We start from the raw sequence: 25,336 nt of genomic DNA, 5'->3' as shown, positions 1-25,336 counted from the left end.
CAAAATGTTGTAATGGCATGATAAATATTATACTTATTAACCCGTAAGCTAATGCAATTACAGCTTGGAAAATTGCATACTAATAATAGCTTTTTTAATTTACTAAAACATGGTAGCAGCACCACCGAGTAAAACAATATGCAGTCAGTGTCAGTAAAACCGGATCTGAAACCATATATATTTGGCGCCCTCTTGTACCACTATTTATGAGTTCAAATAAATAAATAAACCAACATCATATTATCGCCAGATAAATGAACATCAAAATTATAGATAGCGAAAGATTTTATATTGCTTCATTCAGAAACAAGACTCCCTTAACTAAGAAGGCATGCTATTAGATTTGCATCAATGTAAAAATGGATGAAAATCTCAGTGACGTATGTGGTTTCGGCATATCTGGGACCAATATCGAACACTGATATACTTACCAGAAATCAATTGAGTTTACAGAGCGGAAACGTAGACATCCACGATCAGGACATAGCATCCCCAAGGTCTTTTAAACGGATAATCAATAACTGTGTCACTGTGCCCGGTTCTGAGCCATGTCATAACGTGTCTAAGCACCAAGTAGTCAGCACCTATCAACATGACCTGATAAAACGGTTCATTAACCGATGTCACGTCTTAGTTTACTAATCCCTAGCTTCCATCCAACCTAATCCTACTCCAGACGAAATAGCGCTTCAAGGTAGGAGATAGTTGGGCAACGTAACACATGTTCTAATTACAGTCTCTGAGGATTTACTGTCTGCTGGTCATATTAACAAACAGACAACTAACATAAAAAACAATTAAACATTAAACAAAGTGAGGTGACACGCGTATAGTAAGCAAAATTATAATTACTTCAACTCGAACAGTTCTCTCCGCACCTAAGAATACATTTAAGGACAAATATCTGGATATTTTCGACGTATTCAGTGCTTAGGAAACGCTACACATCCCGGTGAACCATGAAGCACTATGTAAAAACTTTATGTCTAATAAAATAAGATTTAGGTCTACTAAGAATCTACACCAAAAATCTGACAAATTATATAGAATGATGTGATACAGTACACTTGATTTAAGATGGTCATAATACATTACGAGTAAAACTATCAACATTGTAATGGTGACACATGGATAATTAAGTACAATACTAAATATTTTAGAACAGACCTACCAGACGACTGGCTAGAAACATGTCATATTAACTGAGATTCAATAAGTCAGGTAATACCCAGTACACTTACAAAGCAAAGCAATTAAACAAGAAAGAGTATAAAATTGAGGTTTCGTTTGTTTACTAATAATATCTGAAATGATATAATTCCTGACAAAATGGGACTAATATTGGTCGCTATGATTTAAATTTACTTGTTCTAAACAAGCGTACCAGAAACTTATTATCAGTGGATGCAGTGAAATAAAATGTTTATCTCTCGTTTAAAGATTCTTGAACAATGTTTACTAGTTTGTATAATATTAAAATTTCACAGTTTATGATCATTGGCATATATTACTCATTCGACTTACAATCTGAATAAGAAATTCAACAAAAAGAAGACTTAAAAGTCATTAACAAATAACTTAGCTTCCACGCATTACAGATGCGTGTATGTAATTACTTAAACTTGCTCTAAAAGATATACACTTCCTACTATAGTTTAACCTCAGAAAGAATTGGCTTAATGTGCGTTTATGAAATATATCTTCATTAGTACGTGTCATACGTTTAAATAACCCTACGATCTGTAGCTCCAAGAATATATCGAAGAACAAACAAGCCTATTGAATATTATCGAAATGAATATTATGATAGTAATTTTTAGACTTACCACAAGCAGGCAAGTTTCTGGTACATTCAACACCTAAAATTCTACACAGATTTGGATGTTTATCTTGTCGGGCAAAGTAGGCTAGTTGAGTAAGGAAATTATCCAGAAAGTTATTGCTAGTTAAGTAAGCACTATTGTTGTGAAAAACCCATTCATGCAATTGAATTGAAGCACCGGTTTTTACATCCAATCCATCGAAATAGCAAACACACGGAAAAATATCTGCACTGAGAACACTGGATCATTTAAAAAATTTAATTAAAGAGTACATACTTGAATCGATCATGCGGTCCATCAGCACAACATCCTCTCTGAATGTCAATGAACGTTGATTCAATGGACCTATGCGCTGCTTTATACTGTTCGAAGTTTGTGTATTTCTTCAGTTTTTTATAGTCTTCTAAGTACAACATTTCTAGGGAACAAACTGACATATGTCTGGTTAGTGGGCACCTTTCGATAACATCTGGATAGGAAGGTTGGTAACGATGAGAATTCAAATGCATTGATAATGTTTGAGTATCTAATCCATGAACTTCAGATTGACAAAAAATTCTAAAAATTATTAAAACGTAGAATGACACCATAGAGAATATTAAGTTTATGATTTTAAAGAAATAGAGGGTTGTAAGTATGAATTAATTTGCTTAATTTTTGATTAACTATTAAAGGTACTAATTTAGTGCAATTTGTTATCTAAAATAACATTAGGATTTAGTTTTCTACAAAACCAATGAAATTTTGAACGCATAAACGAAGAACACTGAAACCCATCGATTGTTTACTTACTTTTCTTCATTATAGAGCACATATGTGTTTAGTTACATAGTAAGTACGTGAAGTAAAGAACAGGTTTTTCTATGAGGCATAACTGAACATGAGTAACAACGACATAGAATATCTAAACATCAAGATACTTATTTCTAGCAAGCAGTCTGAAGCATAGAAAGAAACATTATCTCAATCAATGATAAAACAGTGAACACAAACAGAAAACACTGAAGCCGAATGGGGTTGCACAAGTTCGACAGAAGACTTCTGCTTATTCTAAAACATATTTGAACTCCGACTATGGTTTAGTGAAAGAATGCATTTTCAAGCGTCTTAATAAAATGGAAGAAACGATACATCTGCTAACTTTTAGGGAATTTGGAAAAGTCCTATTTAGCATGGAGCTTAAGAAACAAACCGAATCTGATATCTTAAATTAAGCAATCTTAAAGGTGATGGTCCAATTTTAGTAAAAGTTGACCAAAATATTTTCTAAAGTATAAGAGTTGGAGGACATGATCACATACCACCGGTCACAACCACCGATCAACCGAATCTATAAGAAAAAGAAGAATACTGACAGTGAAAACCACAAAGAATTCGGTTTGACAATATTGAAAATACTAGCTTCCATAATTATTCGTTGCCGAAACGCAACTCAGGAACAGAAAACTCCAGAAAATAAACTCAAATTCAAATCTCAACCAATTCTTTACCCTTCTGCAAGTTTTGAAACACATATCCATATACTGAAGTCCAAAATAATTCAGATTCTTTGAATAGAAACTCACAATTGATTACATGACCGATAGATTTTACGGTAACGATCGTTACTAAAGTGTGCATCGGAAAAGAATGTAAACCTTATGAAAATGAAATCTAAACAGATGGCAAGGTCGGGTAATCTAGTAGAAACTTTGCTTTATATAACAAGTGTGAACTGTCGTTCAGTGTGACAATTTTATTTACCGTGTTAATTCAGGTAAAATATATTTTGTGTTTTTTTTACAGCAACTCTACGTATTTCCTCTCGCATGTGATATTATTAGGTGTATGAAACTTGGTCTGTAAATCATCGTATTGTGGTCTAAGGTTAAAGCGATTTGGATGTGATAATGGAGCTTGTCTGGAAACGTATTTTTGGGGAGTCAACAAATCTTCATTGCACTAGTCTTTTGTGTTCGCGCTTTGTGTCGTAGGAATTGTAGTGGGTTCTCATTTCTCAATATAAGAAGTTACTTACTTACGCCTGTTACCCCTCGTGGAGGAGCATAGGCCGCCAACCAGCATAATATAAGAAGTGGGATCGAAGAATTGCAGTGGTTCCTAATTCTCAAGTAAAGCCAATAAGACTGTGAATTCAACAGACCCGATACGTGCATAACAGCGACGACTGTCCAGATAAAACAGTTAGCTACCACATTACAACACTACCGACGGATCCAAATTTTCCAGTTATAACAATGTTGATTCCGAGATATAACAGTGGCGATTTACAGATACAATGACCTATCAACGTATGACGCATCTCTGAAGCGTAATGAGGCTTTCTTACGTAAATAATTGGGCGAAAGTGGACGTAGACCACATAAACCGAAGTTCTGGACAAAGAAGAGTCGAGATACACAATATGATACTTAAAACAATAATAATAACATATTTAAAACCTGATTTGATGAATAGAAGTTTAATAATTAACAACTTAACGATATTTACAGATATGAATGACACCAATGAAGAATTTTTTTTTAAAGTATAACATACTCAGAAAGTTGATATTCTTCTTTTTTTCTTTCGATTTCTGACTGTCATAAAAGAAAGGAATCACCGTGATTATTTGTTACGGATGTTTATAGAAAACATGAATTACTGTTATGCAAATATAATTTGTTATTTCATGATTATTTACCTTTCGTTAAAAAACTATATACATATTTACGTATTTCAAGTGTTACTTAAATTAACAGATGTTTTTGTAACTGATGGTTTACAATATTTTCCTCTCTTGCACGTATACTACGATGATACGTTAATACGTTAATGAGACTAATCATGTCATATCGATTTATAAGTTAAAATAACAACTGAGACGGAATAATATGAATTCCTTGTTGTTTTGGCTTAATTCAAATTTGTAAAGGAAACCAATTGCACGAAATCCATAAATAACAATCAATGCATTGAACATTATCTAGGATTTCATTATCAATTTTGACGACCAATATATTCTAAATATAGAACTATTAGATTTTCCATATAAGTAAGCAGAGTGGACTAGTGTCAATATAGTTCAGTGCGTTATTTTAACAATTACACATTTGTATTTTTCAATAATATATGTTTTAACAGATTTACTAGACATTGAGGGCTTTCTTTACGATACTGCGATTATTTACTCTGTATAATACAATTATATAGAACCAACTATCATCGATCAGACTATAACTACTAGCTATGAGCCACAAATCTAAAGTTCATTTAGTAGAGGGAAACTTTTTCATGCGAATCAGGAATCAAAAATACATTTCAGTAATTACACAATTATATGCAAGGATTTAAGCTATCTTTTGTAATATTAGATGGAATGATGCTTTTTAGTTCCCCAATATTTGACCCATATTTATTCTGATCATTGATCTCACAATTTCATTTGACGTATAAGCTTATTCAAGTTAACATTGCGTTGTAGTCATCTCGACACTAATAATTTTATTTCATTACACAAACAATCCTAAATTTACATGCTATAATTTTAAACAATGTACTTTACCCTAAACCTGGCCACTATTTTGGATTATTAATTTTGATGAATCATTTTAGAACCTGAAGAGAATTGATTGAAAAGAATAATCTTTGTTCATATGTTAGTTACAACATTAAATAGTCTGTAGATGAAGTGAAAATTGAGCCCTAGAATTATAGTTACGTTAATTTGATACTTTATTACTAATTAACCCCGCCTCTAAAGGGGGAACTGAGTCGATAAAGTAAACGATTTTTGCACGATCTACCGTTAGATTCAATACTTAGTACTAAGACCTTATCATTTCAAAACAAAATAGTTTCGAAAGAATGTCAAGAATAAAATGCCAGATGCATCCCCACAAGACGAAGAAATAAGAACCTATACTTAGTTGTTTCACAATGCCTACTTTCCTGAAATTACGACCGACATAAGGAGTCTCATTTTTAATACATTACACTTGATAAATGAACGATAAAATTAGTCTTACGTCATTTAATGACAAACGCCACTGAATAGCCTCATCAATGTGTTCAATCTGAAAGGTAAACATTCGCAAAATGATCTGAATGATTACCAAAAGAGGTTTATTTGAGAGAAAAATAATCTAAAGGATGTGATATTTTGTCAAAATAAATAAATTCGAATTGAGTTCCTCGCTAGTAAGCCTAGAGAAAATATTCAAAATAAAAGTGGAGAATATTGATTTTTTTTTAAACATCAGATGAAACGCCTGTCATAAAAGACGAGATAATAAATTAAATCTCATAAGAAATGTATTGCATTGACTGACTAAACCTGGGAAAGTACTTGATGAAGGACTATCTGTAGGAGGAGGGATTTCCTGAGTTCGTCTTGTGTCAGTTGCGCCTGATTATCGTTTTAGTCTAAGATAAAATCGAGGTATATTATAGAATGCATGAAAAAAGTGCAAACCCACTGTGAATACTAATACTTTAATATATCATTCGACATCAAACTTAATGTAAAAGATTAGAAATTTAATTCACAGTTGAATAAATGACAATAATTTCATATATGTACATAGCCACTGTTAAATACTCATGATAAAGGTACAAGTTTTAAGGACTAAAAAAACAAACAGATTTATACTTAAAAAACTTCTCTTTTTACCATTTTTAATTTAGATACTAGATTATCATCATTTCTTAAATTGAGATCTTGTTCATTTCTAAGTGTTTGACAATCAACGATGGGTTTGGACAATGACTTTAAGAAATCGTGACTAGCTTCGATTAGCTCTTTCATGCATATCTAGTAATTATTTCAAAAAAAGAAGAAACATTAAAAGCAACTTAATTACAGTTTTAAAACATAATCGAACTGTGTAAATTAATCTTTCTTTATATGAGAACTTTATTATGTAGAACGAAGAACAGTTATCACAATGAAAATGAGGTGGAAAAATTACAAAGACCGTGAACAATGAACAACATGCTTTAATTTTAATTTTAGACTTGTTAGAAAAGCACATTTGCAAGCTCACACTGCATAGAAATCGAGACGTTTATATATACCTATGACATTTCTGTTGAACCATTCAAGTAGAACCTGATGGTCATATTTAAAAATAGTCAGTGTCAAGACATCATTACCTGAAGAAAACTCTCATTCAATCACCCCAAACCATCACCATCTTTGTTGATAAGAAAATTAGGAGAAAGCTTTTAAAAAAACTTCGAGAAACCAGGTATGTCAAAAGAAATCTCTTAGCATACTGCGAAATTCTTGGGAGACAATCAACACTCAGTTACACTAAAACGAAATAATAGGTTTGACAACAGGTAGATAGGTACAGAATCACCATTCATATGTTAAACAAATCCAAAAGTTAGTAAGGAAATATATCTTGCACATATAGAGTTACGTGAAAGGAATATTAGACTTTCGAACTTTGTTGATTTCTTAAAGTTAAAAACACAAGGTAATCTCTTTATAATTTATTAGTTTAAAATACTAAAAATCTAGAGATATCAATGACTGATTCTTCGTGTAAATAAAAATATGAAAACGATCAAATCCAGTTGGAACAACGACCGAATAGCCAGTTATTTTGCATATCCTGTTACGTGCATGTAACTAAAAATCTTTAGGTGATGACAATAACAATAATAATACTGAAGACTTAACGATAAGATACTATTATGAATGCTATTAATTATTGGTCAGCCTTATTTGGTGAAAATGAATGATAGTGATGAAACAGACTCAGTACATAATACCACATTATCTACTTAGTTGTGTTAATGACACAATTGACCAAATTCGTCTCATATCAGTCTTTTTTCTGTAGAAGTTTCATAAGCAAGTATAGACTTATTTGAAGTTATCGAATAGTGATATGTAATTAAAATAGACGGATTACAGAGTAAGCAATGATAGCGGCCAAAAACAATCAAAGGATAACGAACGAAAACATAGTCCAAAACTAAGACCAAAGAGGTATCATATGTAACCATGTCTCTGCACGTTTGCCCACTCACGTTACTAAAAATTTCATACAGAATTGAGAATTAGCAGCTAGTGGCTAGAAGTGAGGAGTCTAAGTAAATTGATTGACGCTATATAAGATAGATGATTATGGAGTGAATACAAAAGACCCTTAATAAAAAGTCGGTTTTTGAAAGGTTATTTGATAGGAAATCTTCATAAATTCTGAAAAACAGAATGAATTTCAAAATTTACAATAATATGTATTGTAACAATGTATTTTCTAAAAGGTGAATCAAGAATACAAATACAAAAAACGATATGGATCCAAACTAAACTGGTTGTAGATAAATGGTAAAAATTCTATATTCATGTCAGATTACCTGACCTCTCATTGTTTCAGCCAACTTCTTAAGAACATCATGAAGAACACTTATTTGTGTTTTGGTGACTCGTTTGTCTCCTTTGATACGGAAATTGAGAAGTCTGCAAAGGAATAGAATATAATAAAATTCCTTTTCGATAGGAAGATGGATTGTGAGCTTCTAGTTATACAAATAACATGAAAAAACTAAAAGTTCACAAAAAATTGATTACTGATAAACTGAAAATGCTACTTGTAATATAGGAAGCAGCTACAGAACGTGGAAGTAGTATTTTGGGGAAGTGAAGTGTACTAAGAGCTGTTTACAGTTAGCAGGCACATATAGTAAGAAATAAAAATGTAATTCAAACCCTTTACAAGTTTCCTTACTGTAGCTGCTACCTCGACGAGGTAGCCAAGCCCGTCTATTGCTAAAGCGAGGTATAATGGCTAAAACACTTATTGAATGAGGCCTTTCGAACCCATAAAGACTGAGGATAGAAAATTTAAGGTGAGAATAAAGTAACACAACAAGAGCGTGATAGCAGCAAGAAGTTTTTTGTGGATAACCAACATCTCCAGTAATGCTATAATTTTACACAGTAAAATACGAGGGTATAAAAAGTCAGAGTTTAAATACATGTTTATCACATGATCCCATAGCTTTCCGATGTTTGCGTTGAAGTCTATTCTAACAATAAGGAGTGAAGTAGTTGAGTGCCCTAACCACTTTATTTATCTTGGAAGTCTCATCAGCTCCATTAAGTCGGCGGCTGTTGAAATCATGAGATGGATACAAAAAGGGTGTTTGGCTTTAGCCAACTTTGGTCACCTGTGGGATCAGTGAAATATTTACCTGCCTAACAAAGGACGAGTACATTCCCCAGTGGCTAGCTTTATATTGCTGCACAACTGCAAAACATGGCCTATGGAAAGAGAAGGAATAGGTAGGTACTGAGTATTTGGCTACAGGTTTCGCCGAGCATTCACCAGCGTATATTGGGAGCACGAAGTAATCCTGGAGTTAAACATACTAGGTTTTCTCCTAATCTTGATGAGCGTGGTAACTAGGTGAATAAAGTTGACAAACGCTTATATCACGTGCTACGTTATAACAAAGGCTACAGTTTTGGACTTGAATATGTTTAGTTTGGAGAGTTCCAGTTCCAAGGTATTAAGGAACAAATGTATGTTAATTAAAACATTTACAGATTTCTTAACACAAGAAAATATTTTTCACATTTAATCCATATTCCACTTCACTTAGACTAAAGATGATATGTCATATAATTCCACCTAACAACAGATGTCGCTTAGTCTAACTAGTCCCAGGTAAACCCTTGATTATCTTTTATATTAATTTCCCGATGGTACTTTATAAGATGGATTTTTCTGTCGCGTGGTAAATCCTGCCTAAATAGGGGCTTTAAGCATACACTCAAGCAACCAAAGAACTATTTTTTCAGTCTTCACGAATTCAACTGGCGGGATCATGTACTCAGTTATTATAAAGATACCAGATTTCGTGACAACCGAAGTGAGAAAATAGACGAAGTTACGAGCCCCCTTATGTTACAGAACAGTGTCAGAGCTTGTTTCTTATGTTCTTGGATTTACGATGTACTATTTTAATACCGAGTTTGTAAAATGAAGTAGCCCAAATACATAGTTTTAAGCACATTACCAGTATGAGAAACAGGAGACATAAACACCTCGTAGTTACGGTAAAACAGATCAGCTTCCATATAACATTTACAATTACTAATGAGTAATTTATATTCATAACGAGCAGAAGTAGAGCTAAATTCTGTGTAGAGCTTGGAAAGATATTGAAGACTAGATCACAAATACACTGTTCACAAACTACGAGCAAAACTATTTCGAGGGGGTATTAAATGGATTTCCTAATGATGAAATAAAAACCACATTCATGACTAAAATCCTTTAAAAATACAATTATTTGTAGAAACTTTCCTAAATCTAACAGTATTACAAACTATAAGCCACTACTCACGTTTCAGGGTATGTAGGACTACAAGATAAGTGGATGATCACGACTTTCTTTAATCCGCTTGGACGCATGATCGAACTGATCTTTAAACTGACTTGTACAGGAAAATTCGCTTTATCGAGATCGCGAACAGAATCAACAGGTATCTATATAATACGAAGAGAGCTCAAAAACACAATACATGTAATTTCTTGATTCCATTGACCGAAGTTATCAAATCTGGAAATATTGAACAAATAGCAAATAACTCTTCTCTCTGAATACTTTCGTACATTTTTCACACATGCGAATCACATTGAGGTAGACCTTAGTGATAAGTATAATCAATCGGCTGACCTGTTACCTCTTACAGAGATTGTTGTAGAGCATTCACCAACAGGGCTAATACCAATTCTCCCACTTGTTGATGGCTAGGCGGATACAGCAGAATTCCAACCAGAGCTTAGTTGTTTGTGTCCTATCAACCTTCTTGCATAGGTCTCAGAGAATAATAGTCTTAAGTAGATCAAAAAATAAAATCCGTCAGCAACAAAGTTATTATTTCAGATGCAAGATGTTAGATTAAAATAGCCCTCTATTTTACGATGAGATAAAAGGAAAAGATTTAAGCTTACCATTAGCTGACTACATCAAGAGAGGCTTAGTACATACTTAGAGTAAACTCAACATTAAAGGCATACTTAATCAAAAAGCTTTCTTAACTGTGGTATTCTATATTTGGTTATGAACAGACCAGAGTCAATTTTACGTAGCCTTTGGGCTTGTTTATCTATACAATCGTGAAAAACTGACTTGCGGAGAACAGGCCTTGTTTTTTTTTCAATTCCAGAATGTACTAACCATATTTCTACACTCTTTAAGTACTGCAAAACTGCCGCACATACCACAAACTAATAATGGTTATGTTTTTTGGTTGATAACATGGGACCCTTCAATTTGTAGGATAGGTCGATAGAAATCATTATCACAGAGCCTGACACAAATGTGTTTAGCCCAAGTCGTATACAAGATTAGCGTGACAAAATAAAATAACAAGAGATCGAAATAATGTAGCAGCAATGGTAAAAAGGAAAACTAAATGTTAGGAAAGTGGTTCGAAATGATAGAGAGGACGGGTATGGATAAAAAGATACTGGGATTCAAGATCGAGAGGAAGATAAAGGCTGACTACATCCGCCCTATTTTGGACAATCTCCAGTCATATCACTCGAAGCCTCCAAGTACTGATCGTGGTTATCACACAGACCTTAACCAGGTACGTTGCATCTACCTATTATTTATTTTATTTATTTAAACATAAACATTGGTACAAGGAGGCACCAAATAGATATGCGCCACATGAATCATTCGACTTGTGTGAGGGCGGGGATACTGCCCGAGTGCCCAGACTGAGGCAGGTAGTTTCCTTAGGGGGCTACACCCCGAGCCTTGGACCTAAAGGTCTAACTCACAAGGAAATGGGGCATCGTGAGGAGATGCAGTCCCATGGTAGCTGGTGACCGACTCTCGGCTATGTTTCACGGCCATAAAGTACAACAGAACGAAATGCTATGCAGTATATTCGTCCCTCAATTGAGAGACGGATATCTCCCTTTCGCCATAGGTGACGTAAGTTGGCAAAAGCCAGTCCCGAAGCAATAACTTGCATTTCAAGGGGGAGAAACGCATCCCAAACATCCTGTCATTGATACTCATCGTTACCATAAGACACTGCATTTTACCATTACCACCAAACAGGATTATGTCACCTGCGTATTCTATGTCGATAAGTGGACCTCCTGGTAGGAGATCGATGACCAAAAATTCAGACGACGAGAACGTTATTTCCAGCAGTCGGTCTATGATGAAATTAAACAAAAATTGAGATAGTGAACAGTCTTGCCGGACATCAATTAAGGTCGAAAAACCAGATGACAGCTTTTGGATGATGTCTGAAATACTGATCTCCATAATCATTCAATGCCCCAATCAGGCGCAAGAACAGCAAACCCGAGAACACAACCAGTTTTAAGCCCAAAAGTATGTGTCAACCTGGCTCATCTACGATGCTGCCGTAACTTTAAAGGATAGAGTACACGGTTTATGAGTGAGAGTCGTTTTTTAGTACTTGCAAAACCCCAAATCTCTTGGTTGAGGATATTCAGCAGCTGCGTTTGACCAACACTGTGTAAGAAAGATTGCTTAGACGCAGTGACAACACGGTAAATGTAATACAAAGGTTGTCGATTTGTATTCGGTAAGTGATGATAATTCAATAATTATCTTTGAAAAAGACGTTTGGGGGATTTAGTGTGACTCACTAAGCAAAACACGCGGTGAGCAGCACTGTGAACGACCTTGTAACTGTTAGGCGACCTCCAAAATCCAATAACACTGTTACGGCCTATTGTTAACCAGATGACTTTTAGCATCCATAAAAGACTTTTGATTGCAACTTACAAAACTTTCCTTGAGCAAAGTTTGGGAATATTGCCTTGCTGTTGTGACGTCTGTATTAGATAATCTTCAATTTGATTCCTAAGGTTTCGTATACCACTAGTCTTAATATCCGTCATCAGATAACTCCTACCGGTAAATAAACTTCAGCAGACAGTACTATGCGTTGACTACACTCTTTTGTTGTGCATTACAAGCCATAAATCTACTAGCACAAAAAGTGATTACAAGCACGAATGGGAACAACGACTATTTAAGAAACACATTTGTTTAACAAAGTAACTGCGTCACCATTTGATTTAAGCAACTAAATGCTAAGTTAGTAAAAAGAGTGTATGTAGCCCGTAACACGTGATCAATAATTTATTCACATAGAGAGATTCTTTAACCAATATCCCTAATATTTGTGTTATGAGCCTGTATTAATCGACCAGACGTTTTTGCGTTCACCCCTTGTTGCTTCAGTACGACTCCATGTATTTGACAGCGTTGAGTGGATGATAGGTATTCCAGAAACTAGACTTCACCAAACCTAATCAGTATGTGGGTTATTTGTGGACTTGAGTGTGTTTGTCTCAGGATAGTAGAATACTGAGACAGATTGGGTCTTTTCTGTTTCTCTCTTAGAAGATCTCGGAGAGTAATCACGGTGCTTGAAGTCTAATCCTTCACGATAGCAATGTTTCGTTTACTAAACGATGCAATACGGCTCCTACTGTCACTTTCAAAGCATCAGGCATAATAGCTAAACGCGATCTTCTCTATCGCCAAACCAGCATTGTCTTTTCGTCCGGGGCTTGCTTGGTTTTCCCAAACGCCTGTATCACCACTATGGACAGATTGAATGTCTGAGCGTGTTTTTGCAAGGCGCCCGTTAGTTGTCGTATTACTGCCTTAAAACCCAGGTTAAATCATCTCTAATAATGTACTAGCCTCAGAAATCGTCGCGATTTCTTCTGTGATTCAGATAACGGATAGTTTCAGATAGCAGCAACTTCTGCTGGTAGTGGCGTAATATCTTAATAAGTTACCATGTGTCCTGGTAATTATGGAGAGTTTTCTACAAATTCACACTCCCGAACGTTAATAAAGATGTTGTGTTCCTAAAGTCTCATGAACAATCGTATCAGTTGTTGTAGATGATCGTCTGCCATAGCACTGGTGACTAGCATGTTGTCGAAATATACATATACCCCCGCCAAACCTTTGACAATCTGACCAGCGAATCACCGAAAAGTTTGTGTTGCATCAGTCTATTCGAAGAGCATGCGCGAAAATTCATTTAGCCCGAATGGAGTCGTTACGGCCGTTTTACGTATGTCTTCTTAGGGAATGTGAATGTGGTTATAAGCTCTAACAAGGCCAGGTTTCAAAAGACAAGCGTCATTAGTGGACTCGTGGATGTGTGATACCACCATCTAACAGCCATCGTTTGCTCTCAAAGAGCTCAATGATCTCCACAGTGCATTGTTTTCCTGTTATTTTTTCTGGAACATTTATAACGATGAACCTCAAATGCTACCATACGGTCTTACAATCCCTAGCTCCTTCAACTCACCAAATTCCTGTTTTTGTATATAATATCTACTCGAGTCTAACCTTTGTTAACTTGCATTAGTCGTTGGTTTTATCGCTACTGTTTGATTTTGAACAGTGTGCTTAAGACCTGCCTTATTGTATGATATCTTCGCTAGCTCAGTGAACTCTGTTAGCAGAGATTTGCATGGATCGAGCTGGTTTTTAGATACCACCATATTCATAGGAACGCAATAAGTAAGTACTCCTCTTATCTTAATGGTACGGTTGACCATTAATGAGTTGGTGTTGTTGAGAATCAACAAATAAATCGAAGTCCCTTGAGAAATCAGTACTCCTAATGGGCGCGAACATATCTGATGTATTAAAATTTCCAGCAAAACGAAGCACATCGACCAAAATTCAGCGCCGATTTTCTCTTGCCATATGCTGTTACAACCGACTTATTTGCTGCTTTTAACATCAATGCGAGGTTAGCATTTCGACTTTTAATAATAATAATAATAATAATGATATATTTCTGCATGTGCAGGTACACACCGTTCTTACAGGCATGATCTATAAATTACAACATTTGTTGGTTCGCAAAATGCTTCCCAACTTATTAAGTTTATAGTTGTTATAAAGTGAAATCGTAGAGCGCGTGCTGTAAACTATGACCTTGAGAGGGCGCGTATGTCAAGTTTGATCCAAGCGTCAGAAGTTTCATAGATGTGCTCTCAGAGCAAGATTCTGAAAAAGAAAAAAGAGAAACAGAAGAGCAGCAAGGCACTTGGATATGAACGCCAAAAGTTGCTCAACATTGTGTAGTAGAACGGACAGAGGTATAATAAATTAGAATAAATTCACATTATGTCTTGTTAGAGTGAAGTGAAGTCAGAGGCTCCATATTAGAGAATGTACTAATAAAGAACAATGAGTTGTGATGTTTAACAAGTTGGAGTAAGCTCACATGAAGGAAGGGAAGTCAAGGTTGGTACAAGGGAAGCGGTTTATTAGAAAGGAGTGTATATAGAGGGTGAAGTGTTAAGAATACTAAGGACTGTATCTTTTGTTATCTTTTTTTTTCTATCCGATGCCAGCCACACAATCCTGGTGTATAAGTCCGAGTTAGCATATTATAGGTTGTCTTAGTAGAATAGCCAATCCACTATAATATTGGAAACATGAGTCTGAGTGGTGAGCGTAGGAAGACAATCTATATCACAGATTGATTGACTTATTCTCAATCATGAGGAGCCTGATACATACAAAATGTTCTGTCCCCACAAACACGGGTGGATTGAAGTCATCACCCTCACCATCAATGCTTGCTGGTCAGTAACTTCACCCTCCCTCTTTTTGTGATGTTAGGCTCATTTAAGCTTATCTTTGGATATATGTCATAACTTACACAATCCTCTGTGTTTCACAACCTGTTGAAAGCACTATTTATATAACTACCATTTTACAAGCTTATCAAGCAGTTACAAGCTATGGACTGTGGGTAAGGCATCCATGCCGTACTTCTGTTGACTGTACTATAAAGTATAGTTTGCCAATTAGAATATAAGCATTAAGAGGGGTATAATGTAGGATAGGTGTTTATTAAAGCAGGCGCATAAGTATAGAAGTATATGAGTTGTGGATAAGATAACAAGTAGAGAAATAATATTAGTTGCTAGTCAACGTAGTGTACAGAAGATTAAAAAGCTAGTAAAGAATAAACAGGAAGAAACTCACACTTACTTGGTGCTGATGTAATTTTGTGCTGTCCTAACCAGCTGATGGGTAACAGGCTCCATAGATGCAAGTCCACGGGTAGTAAGCAGTCGGTTGTGCGGTTCTCTTGACTTTTTAGGGTGGTGGTGAGTGTCCCTTAGCGACCGAGTTTAGTTTAACAGTAATGATAGGTCCAGTGAGTTACCTGTCTACTTCAAGTGAAGAAACAGGGTGGAAAAAGTAAATAATACAACTGCAAAGTAGGAAAAATAAGGCAAACTGAACTTGGAGTTCATTTTAGTCTAGACATGGAGAGAACCTATGATGTCTGAGTGGGGCGCTGATGTGTTCGTACGTGCAAGATCAGTGCGAGTGAGGGCTTGATCAAGCAGTTTCACAAACGTATGTAGTTCATCTGCCATGCGAGTTTCGGAGGGAAGACTGTTCCATATTATTGCATACTTGATGAGGAAGAAGTTTTTCCGAGTTTTTGATCTGCATTTTTCAACTTTGACCGTAGATACTTTGTTTCGAAGTTTGTATTCACGTGAATCTCGGGTAAGAACTATCTTACATGTTAAATAAGTTTTTGAGTAGTTTGAAGTAGAGAATCAAATTAGACCTAAGCCTTCTCTCCCAAAGGGGTGCTATTCCTGAGATCATGCATCGGGAACTGTAGTCAATGACCGAGTCAGTCTTAAGTACTTTGCGGGTGAAGTCTCGTTGTATTCCTTCCATCTTCAGTATATCAGATAGGCGTAGGTTGGAAAATAAGAACGAGCAGTATTCAACGATAGGTCTTACACAAACTTTGTAAAGAAGGATTTTAGGTTCATTTTGATAGAAATTACGGAGAATGAAGCCAAGCAATTTCCGCATTTTGGATGCTTTGGCTGAGATGTGTTCAGAGAAATTAAGACTGTGTGAGTAATGTACCCCTAGGTCAGTTACTGATGCCAGTCTGGGCAGTGAGTGATTGCTAAGTGTTAGTTCCATTTTAAGAGACGTGTCTCCTATACATAACCAGCCACATTTCTCTATGTTGAGCTCTAACCTCCAGCGTTTGCACCAGTCATCTACCATGTTGAGTTCATGTTGGATTGTTTGCATAGTACTGCGTAAATCGCAAATGTCAGTTTTATAGATGACTTTTAAGTCATCGGCATAGAGGTAGGTGTTACGGGAGAACTGAAGACTTTTGACGGATTAAAACCTTTTATTGTACATTAATAATTTACTGTGTTTTTTGGATGTAATTGTTTTACTTAACTTTTGAACTTGTTTGTTTATATCATTATTTCGGACATTTTGGTTTGTCTTTGGTTTGGTATTTTGGTGCTTTCTTTGTCTTTGGTTTGGTATTTGGGAGTTTTGCTCCGGGAACCTACAAAATTGAAGGTTTGTTTTGTAATTGTTATAATTATTGTTGTTAGAACGACATTTGGTCGATTATTTGTGAATTACGAATAAATTTGGTATCTAAATTGGAACTTGGTTCTGTTGTTAATTTGGGTTCGTAATTTGCAAGTAGATCGATAGTCCGTACTTCAATAACTGGAACGAGCAAAACTTGGACGTAACAGTAGGTCTTACCTGTGCTAAAACACTTGCATATATTGTTGACGTAGATTATAAAGAGCAATGGACCCAAGACACTACCCTGCACAACACCACTGGTTATAGGTCGAGGTGTAGATATATTAGAGTTAATCTTGGTTATTTGATATCTGTCCGTAAGAAAAGACTTGATCCATTGCAAAAGGGGATTTATAATTCCAACTGACTTCAGTCTGTTGATTAGAAGATTATGAGGTACTTTATCAAAGGCTTTCTTAATATCGAAGTATAGTATAATAACTAGTTTCTTCTGGTCACGTATACGAGTAACCTCGTTAAAGAAGTCTATCAGGCATGTACTGCACGACCTTGTTCTAATGAAGCCGTGTTGTGGCGGGTCTATTAGATCTTCCTTGAGTAGGTGACCAGATAGTTGATTTTGTATCACTTTTTCCATTATGCGTGATATGACTGGAGTGATATTTATAGGTCTGTAGTTTTCAACCAGGTTTCTTGGTCCGGATTTGTGTTTGGGAAGAACATACGTTAACTTCCAGGTTTCCGGATATGTACCTGTCTCTAAAGATAATGTGTATATTTTTAGTAACTTAAGGGTGACATATAGTTTATTTCTCCCTCTGTACATACTGAGAATCGTGCGTCCATTGTTTAATTCTATATACATGACAAACGGCTGTTTCTAGGAGTTACTCCGGCCGACACAGTTATCAATAAAAACGGCTTGATAGTTTCCTTGTCGTTATTGTAAATCAACAAGGCAGTCTACATTTTATAGTTCTGAAGCCATATGTTTGATGATATCAGCATATTGAAAGAGATAGGCGTCTTTAAGTAAACGGTCGGCTTCTAATGCGCTGCCCGTTTCACGACCATCTCTGTGGCTTATCGTTTTGAGCCAACCTCTTCAATGTGTGGAGTGCTAACCAGTCTAGAACTCGCTTGTTTAATTACCTCGAGTATCCCGTCAGTTGTTTTGCGATATCTATAACGGCATCGCTCTTTGAGAATGACAGAATCTATTGTATACATAGAGGAAGTCAGAAAAACCAGAGATAGCAAATTCAGTTACTGTCTGTTTGTGTCCTTCGGTAGACTTGTAGTGGCATTGGACAATAGCCACACAATCCACAAAGCTGTGAACACGAGACTACTCAGAAAATAGATATTCAATATTTAACGCGGAGAAATACCTAACAATGGAGAAGGCGCGAACAATGAGTTGAGTGAATTAGAGTTGATCGAACGGCATGGCTCGGCCATGCAGGCGTGCTCCCTGCTGAATGTTATCTTATTTCTTCTATTCATATTAAATATATTGTTCTTTCTCTAGCCTAACCTTGTTCTACATCATGTATTGGTAATTGGTACGATACAGTGAGTTGGCGTAGTCGATGGTGTGACTTCCACGTAAGATCTTATAGATTAGGCAGTTATATCATGACGAATCTACAAATTTAGAATTAGGTCTATTATTAGAGCAGCACTAATATCATAGTAGACCATAATTCTACATTGGTAAGCCCGACTAAAGAAACGCAACCTATTATTGCTAATCATATTTCGACTTTAACTTTCTTGATCTATTTTATATTTATGTTAACCCAATATTCTAATAGTCCTCTAATTAATGCTCACATGTATTATCGTTATGTTATATTGATTAGTTCTCATGATATACTAGCTCAATCAATAATAAAAACTAGTCGTCTATATTAACTAATTAGCTTTGATGGTTCGTTAACAAGCTTTAATAGCATTTACATGCTTCAGCGACATAGACTTGTTCAAACATCAAGCTCTAGCAAATATGACCTGTAAATAACGCAAATATACATTGACTAACAATGCAATCAAGGACTAAATAGTTATCTGGATCTAATTATCAGTGTTCCTTCACCTAACACCTCATCCTGTTTCAAACTATGCACTATCCTGTAATATCTTTTCTTCCGACCACTGCCTGCCTAATTTCATATTCTCGAGTTCCATTGCCAAACAACAAGGATGACACTTCTCTAAAAACATACGGTGAGTTTCAGCCATAAGTTTTCTGCGATCATAAGGTCATTTTAATTGATTCGTTCAATGGGGACCACACAATTATCTGGATTCATTCGATTGTTCTGATCCGAGCGAGTGGCAAAAACGTCAACAACATCAAGCACCCTGGAATTAATTGCCATACTGCATGTTTTATTCTGGATACTCTTGGATCATTACTACTCCTCACGAATGGCGTTATATATTGTCGTCCACTGAATAATCTAATTTTCAAAAATAATCCAGGCGAGTTCAACTATCTTACTTAATGATTTTTGTACTTAACATATATATGTTTTCCAGTTGCTTTTTCAATATATTTGTAAGTGTCCCTAGGCTAGATCCAGTAACTTCTTATAGAATGTTTATAACGCGTCATATTCCTGCCTAAAGTTTCATAAGCAGTCTGGTCGTGTTCATTATTTTTAAATTGTCATATACGTCAACAACCTGCTTGTTAACCTGGCCCGTACATGCGTTGCACTATATCTTCATGTCTTCTAAATTTAGAAATCATCTGAATCGCCTTTAACAATTATAAATAAACCCATCATAGCTGTTCTTTCTAATCGTATTTGGGTTTATGAATTGGTTTATCATATTAGCAGCCTAAAATGCGAACATAGTTTAGATAATAAGATTAAAAATTTAGGTACTATCAACTGCACTAGTAAAACAACTAAATCCTCAGGTAGCTGTTGGCTAAACAAGCGTTTAAAATCAAAACTCCGTAGCCTACTAGAATTAACACTAAACGAATATTTCTAAATTGAAATTTATAATTAAATTAGGCGTCTCGGATTCTTTAACGTTATAAATTTCTGATAACTTCGAATCACCTAAAGCAACAATACCTATTTTTCCACTGACTAATCCTCATTCAACATTATGACTAGTTAAACATAATAGTTTCAGGATATCGTCATAAAGCATTGTCATAACTTGACAATCACGTAATATGATTGATAATATTAATGAAACTGTTAACAAAATCGGTCAGCAAATTGACTTACAATTATCACTAGTGTTGTTTTTCTTTTATCTTCATTCACTACAGATGAATACAGTACGTTTCTCCATCAGATGCTCACTCAGTAAATATCTGGAAACCTTGTCAGTCTAATTGATGGTTTAGCGACACAATAATGCATGCAAATGATCAGTATAAGCAGTCGAGCAAATCTCCTGCAAACTGAAAACATCAATGTCGAATTTACCCCAACACTGACTAAGGTTCAAGCCATTATCATAGACATGAGTTGGGAGTGTACTCCCTTGGTTACAACTTGTGTACTCCTGATAATCACATGAGCGTCAATCACGGTTAATCATCTTGTAAAAACGTATTTGGCCGAGTACATCTCACAGCACCACATCACCTAGTAATGTGACACAGGCTTAACTGATTTCAGTAACTTATAATCACCATATCTCAATTAAATCGTGTCCCGCTTTATGATAAACGGCATACTTGCAACTAACTTGTATGCATCATCAGCCGGCAAGTATAAATATAAATAAATAGTCTATCGCAGATCAGAACATTGAGTCTAGAGCATGTCTCTTACGAACACACTCATGTTTAACGATTTGTTCCTAGCTATCTGTCCAAAATCCATATAATTATCACTCATGTATTTAAATTTTATTTTGATAACCATTCATGTGTATTAGTAGTATTACTAAATTCTATCACGGTCAAGTAAAAATGAGGTTGAGAAAATCTCCCTTAACTAAATAAACCGTATCAAACTAACTGGAACACTAGTTGAAATTCTTTTCCACGTTACTACTTTTGTTCCTTCAGTTAGCCTACTAATACAGATGCAATTGGAATTCAACTCATATGGACAACTTACCGGCATAATCGTTATTTGATTTCATAATTTAAACCAAAACTAATACCAATATTAACATTTCTACAATATTCATTACTTTAATATTTCTAAACACAAGATACTTACTACCTATACGTTAAGTTATTAACCAACGACTATTAGCACGCATCGTTTTATTATTATTATTGTAATCCCATTTTTAATAGCTCAAATAATCTTCACCCAAATTTTCATTTCAAGCGTTTTAAGCATAAAGGCAGAGAATTTAAAATTATTAAATATATTTCCCGACCAGATGCTGCCGCTTTCTTTTTGATTTATCTTTCAGCTTACCAATACCCAGAGGATTCTTATTATCCTTGGTAACCTCCGGCGCGCGACGATCCCATCCAGTTTGGTGTCGAACCAACATCACGTTGATTCTGGTGGGGGAGTAGTGTAGTGGCATTGGACAATAGCCACACAATCCACAAAGCTGTGAACACGAGACTACTCAGAAAATAGATATTCAATATTTAACGCGGAGAAATACCTAACAATGGAGAAGGCGCGAACAATGAGTTGAGTGAATTAGAGTTGATCGAACGGCATGGCTCGGCCATGCAGGCGTGCTCCCTGCTGAATGTTATCTTATTTCTTCTATTCATATTAAATATATTGTTCTTTCTCTAGCCTAACCTTGTTCTACATCATGTATTGGTAATTGGTACGATACAGTGAGTTGGCGTAGTCGATGGTGTGACTTCCACGTAAGATCTTATAGATTAGGCAGTTATATCATGACGAATCTACAAATTTAGAATTAGGTCTATTATTAGAGCAGCACTAATATCATAGTAGACCATAATTCTACATTGGTAAGCCCGACTAAAGAAACGCAACCTATTATTGCTAATCATATTTCGACTTTAACTTTCTTGATCTATTTTATATTTATGTTAACCCAATATTCTAATAGTCCTCTAATTAATGCTCACATGTATTATCGTTATGTTATATTGATTAGTTCTCATGATATACTAGCTCAATCAATAATAAAAACTAGTCGTCTATATTAACTAATTAGCTTTGATGGTTCGTTAACAAGCTTTAATAGCATTTACATGCTTCAGCGACATAGACTTGTTCAAACATCAAGCTCTAGCAAATATGACCTGTAAATAACGCAAATATACATTGACTAACAATGCAATCAAGGACTAAATAGTTATCTGGATCTAATTATCAGTGTTCCTTCACCTAACACCTCATCCTGTTTCAAACTATGCACTATCCTGTAATATCTTTTCTTCCGACCACTGCCTGCCTAATTTCATATTCTCGAGTTCCATTGCCAAACAACAAGGATGACACTTCTCTAAAAACATACGGTGAGTTTCAGCCATAAGTTTTCTGCGATCATAAGGTCATTTTAATTGATTCGTTCAATGGGGACCACACAATTATCTGGATTCATTCGATTGTTCTGATCCGAGCGAGTGGCAAAAACGTCAACAACATCAAGCACCCTGGAATTAATTGCCATACTGCATGTTTTATTCTGGATACTCTTGGATCATTACTACTCCTCACGAATGGCGTTATATATTGTCGTCCACTGAATAATCTAATTTTCAAAAATAATCCAGGCGAGTTCAACTATCTTACTTAATGATTTTTGTACTTAACATATATATGTTTTCCAGTTGCTTTTTCAATATATTTGTAAGTGTCCCTAGGCTAGATCCAGTAACTTCTTATAGAATGTTTATAACGCGTCATATTCCTGCCTAAAGTTTCATAAGCAGTCTGGTCGTGTTCATTATTTTTAAATTGTCATATACGTCAACAACCTGCTTGTTAACCTGGCCCGTACATGCGTTGCACTATATCTTCATGTCTTCTAAATTTAGAAATCATCTGAATCGCCTTTAACAATTATAAATAAACCCATCATAGCTGTTCTTTCTAATCGTATTTGGGTTTATGAATTGGTTTATCATATTAGCAGCCTAAAATGCGAACATAGTTTAGATAATAAGATTAAAAATTTAGGTACTATCAACTGCACTAGTAAAACAACTAAATCCTCAGGTAGCTGTTGGCTAAACAAGCGTTTAAAATCAAAACTCCGTAGCCTACTAGAATTAACACTAAACGAATATTTCTAAATTGAAATTTATAATTAAATTAGGCGTCTCGGATTCTTTAACGTTATAAATTTCTGATAACTTCGAATCACCTAAAGCAACAATACCTATTTTTCCACTGACTAATCCTCATTCAACATTATGACTAGTTAAACATAATAGTTTCAGGATATCGTCATAAAGCATTGTCATAACTTGACAATCACGTAATATGATTGATAATATTAATGAAACTGTTAACAAAATCGGTCAGCAAATTGACTTACAATTATCACTAGTGTTGTTTTTCTTTTATCTTCATTCACTACAGATGAATACAGTACGTTTCTCCATCAGATGCTCACTCAGTAAATATCTGGAAACCTTGTCAGTCTAATTGATGGTTTAGCGACACAATAATGCATGCAAATGATCAGTATAAGCAGTCGAGCAAATCTCCTGCAAACTGAAAACATCAATGTCGAATTTACCCCAACACTGACTAAGGTTCAAGCCATTATCATAGACATGAGTTGGGAGTGTACTCCCCTTGGTTACAACTTGTGTACTCCTGATAATCACATGAGCGTCAATCACGGTTAATCATCTTGTAAAAACGTATTTGGCCGAGTACATCTCACAGCACCACATCACCTAGTAATGTGACACAGGCTTAACTGATTTCAGTAACTTATAATCACCATATCTCAATTAAATCGTGTCCCGCTTTATGATAAACGGCATACTTGCAACTAACTTGTATGCATCATCAGCCGGCAAGTATAAATATAAATAAATAGTCTATCGCAGATCAGAACATTGAGTCTAGAGCATGTCTCTTACGAACACACTCATGTTTAACGATTTGTTCCTAGCTATCTGTCCAAAATCCATATAATTATCACTCATGTATTTAAATTTTATTTTGATAACCATTCATGTGTATTAGTAGTATTACTAAATTCTATCACGGTCAAGTAAAAATGAGGTTGAGAAAATCTCCCTTAACTAAATAAACCGTATCAAACTAACTGGAACACTAGTTGAAATTCTTTTCCACGTTACTACTTTTGTTCCTTCAGTTAGCCTACTAATACAGATGCAATTGGAATTCAACTCATATGGACAACTTACCGGCATAATCGTTATTTGATTTCATAATTTAAACCAAAACTAATACCAATATTAACATTTCTACAATATTCATTACTTTAATATTTCTAAACACAAGATACTTACTACCTATACGTTAAGTTATTAACCAACGACTATTAGCACGCATCGTTTTATTATTATTATTGTAATCCCATTTTTAATAGCTCAAATAATCTTCACCCAAATTTTCATTTCAAGCGTTTTAAGCATAAAGGCAGAGAATTTAAAATTATTAAATATATTTCCCGACCAGATGCTGCCGCTTTCTTTTTGATTTATCTTTCAGCTTACCAATACCCAGAGGATTCTTATTATCCTTGGTAACCTCCGGCGCGCGACGATCCCATCCAGTTTGGTGTCGAACCAACATCACGTTGATTCTGGTGGGGGAGTAGTGTAGTGGCATTGGACAATAGCCACACAATCCACAAAGCTGTGAACACGAGACTACTCAGAAAATAGATATTCAATATTTAACGCGGAGAAATACCTAACAATGGAGAAGGCGCGAACAATGAGTTGAGTGAATTAGAGTTGATCGAACGGCATGGCTCGGCCATGCAGGCGTGCTCCCTGCTGAATGTTATCTTATTTCTTCTATTCATATTAAATATATTGTTCTTTCTCTAGCCTAACCTTGTTCTACATCATGTATTGGTAATTGGTACGATACAGTGAGTTGGCGTAGTCGATGGTGTGACTTCCACGTAAGATCTTATAGATTAGGCAGTTATATCATGACGAATCTACAAATTTAGAATTAGGTCTATTATTAGAG

General features: G+C 35.3%; 1 protein-coding gene across 2 annotated transcripts in view; it reads right to left on the bottom strand.

Annotated features, from left to right (window-relative positions):
* The window catches only part of MS3_00003373 (uncharacterized protein), a 51,986-nt gene extending 39,490 nt beyond the window's left edge, over positions 1–12,496 (bottom strand). Inside the window, exons 1-10 of one of the 2 annotated variants that reach the window (XM_051211142.1) lie at positions 12,274–12,496; positions 10,510–12,223; positions 10,348–10,472; positions 10,170–10,312; positions 8,175–8,277; positions 6,475–6,615; positions 5,831–5,878; positions 4,362–4,402; positions 2,100–2,381; positions 1,827–2,062 (exon numbers count right to left, since the gene is read on the bottom strand). In XM_051211142.1, the coding sequence (XP_051073239.1) occupies positions 1,827–2,062; positions 2,100–2,381; positions 4,362–4,402; positions 5,831–5,878; positions 6,475–6,615; positions 8,175–8,277; positions 10,170–10,312; positions 10,348–10,440 (1,087 nt within the window). In that variant the 5' untranslated portion in view covers positions 10,441–10,472; positions 10,510–12,223; positions 12,274–12,496. The remainder of the gene's footprint in view (positions 1–1,826; positions 2,063–2,099; positions 2,382–4,361; positions 4,403–5,830; positions 5,879–6,474; positions 6,616–8,174; positions 8,278–10,169; positions 10,313–10,347; positions 10,473–10,509; positions 12,224–12,273) is intronic. The other variant, XM_035732686.2, reaches the window with a different exon arrangement.
* Between the last annotated feature and the right edge of the window lie 12,840 nt (positions 12,497–25,336).

Source organism: Schistosoma haematobium, chromosome 1 (assembly GCF_000699445.3).
Source record: "Schistosoma haematobium chromosome 1, whole genome shotgun sequence".
In the NCBI taxonomy this organism is placed as follows: Eukaryota; Metazoa; Platyhelminthes; class Trematoda; order Strigeidida; family Schistosomatidae; genus Schistosoma; species Schistosoma haematobium.
This window is presented reverse-complemented; position numbering and strand designations above follow the sequence as displayed.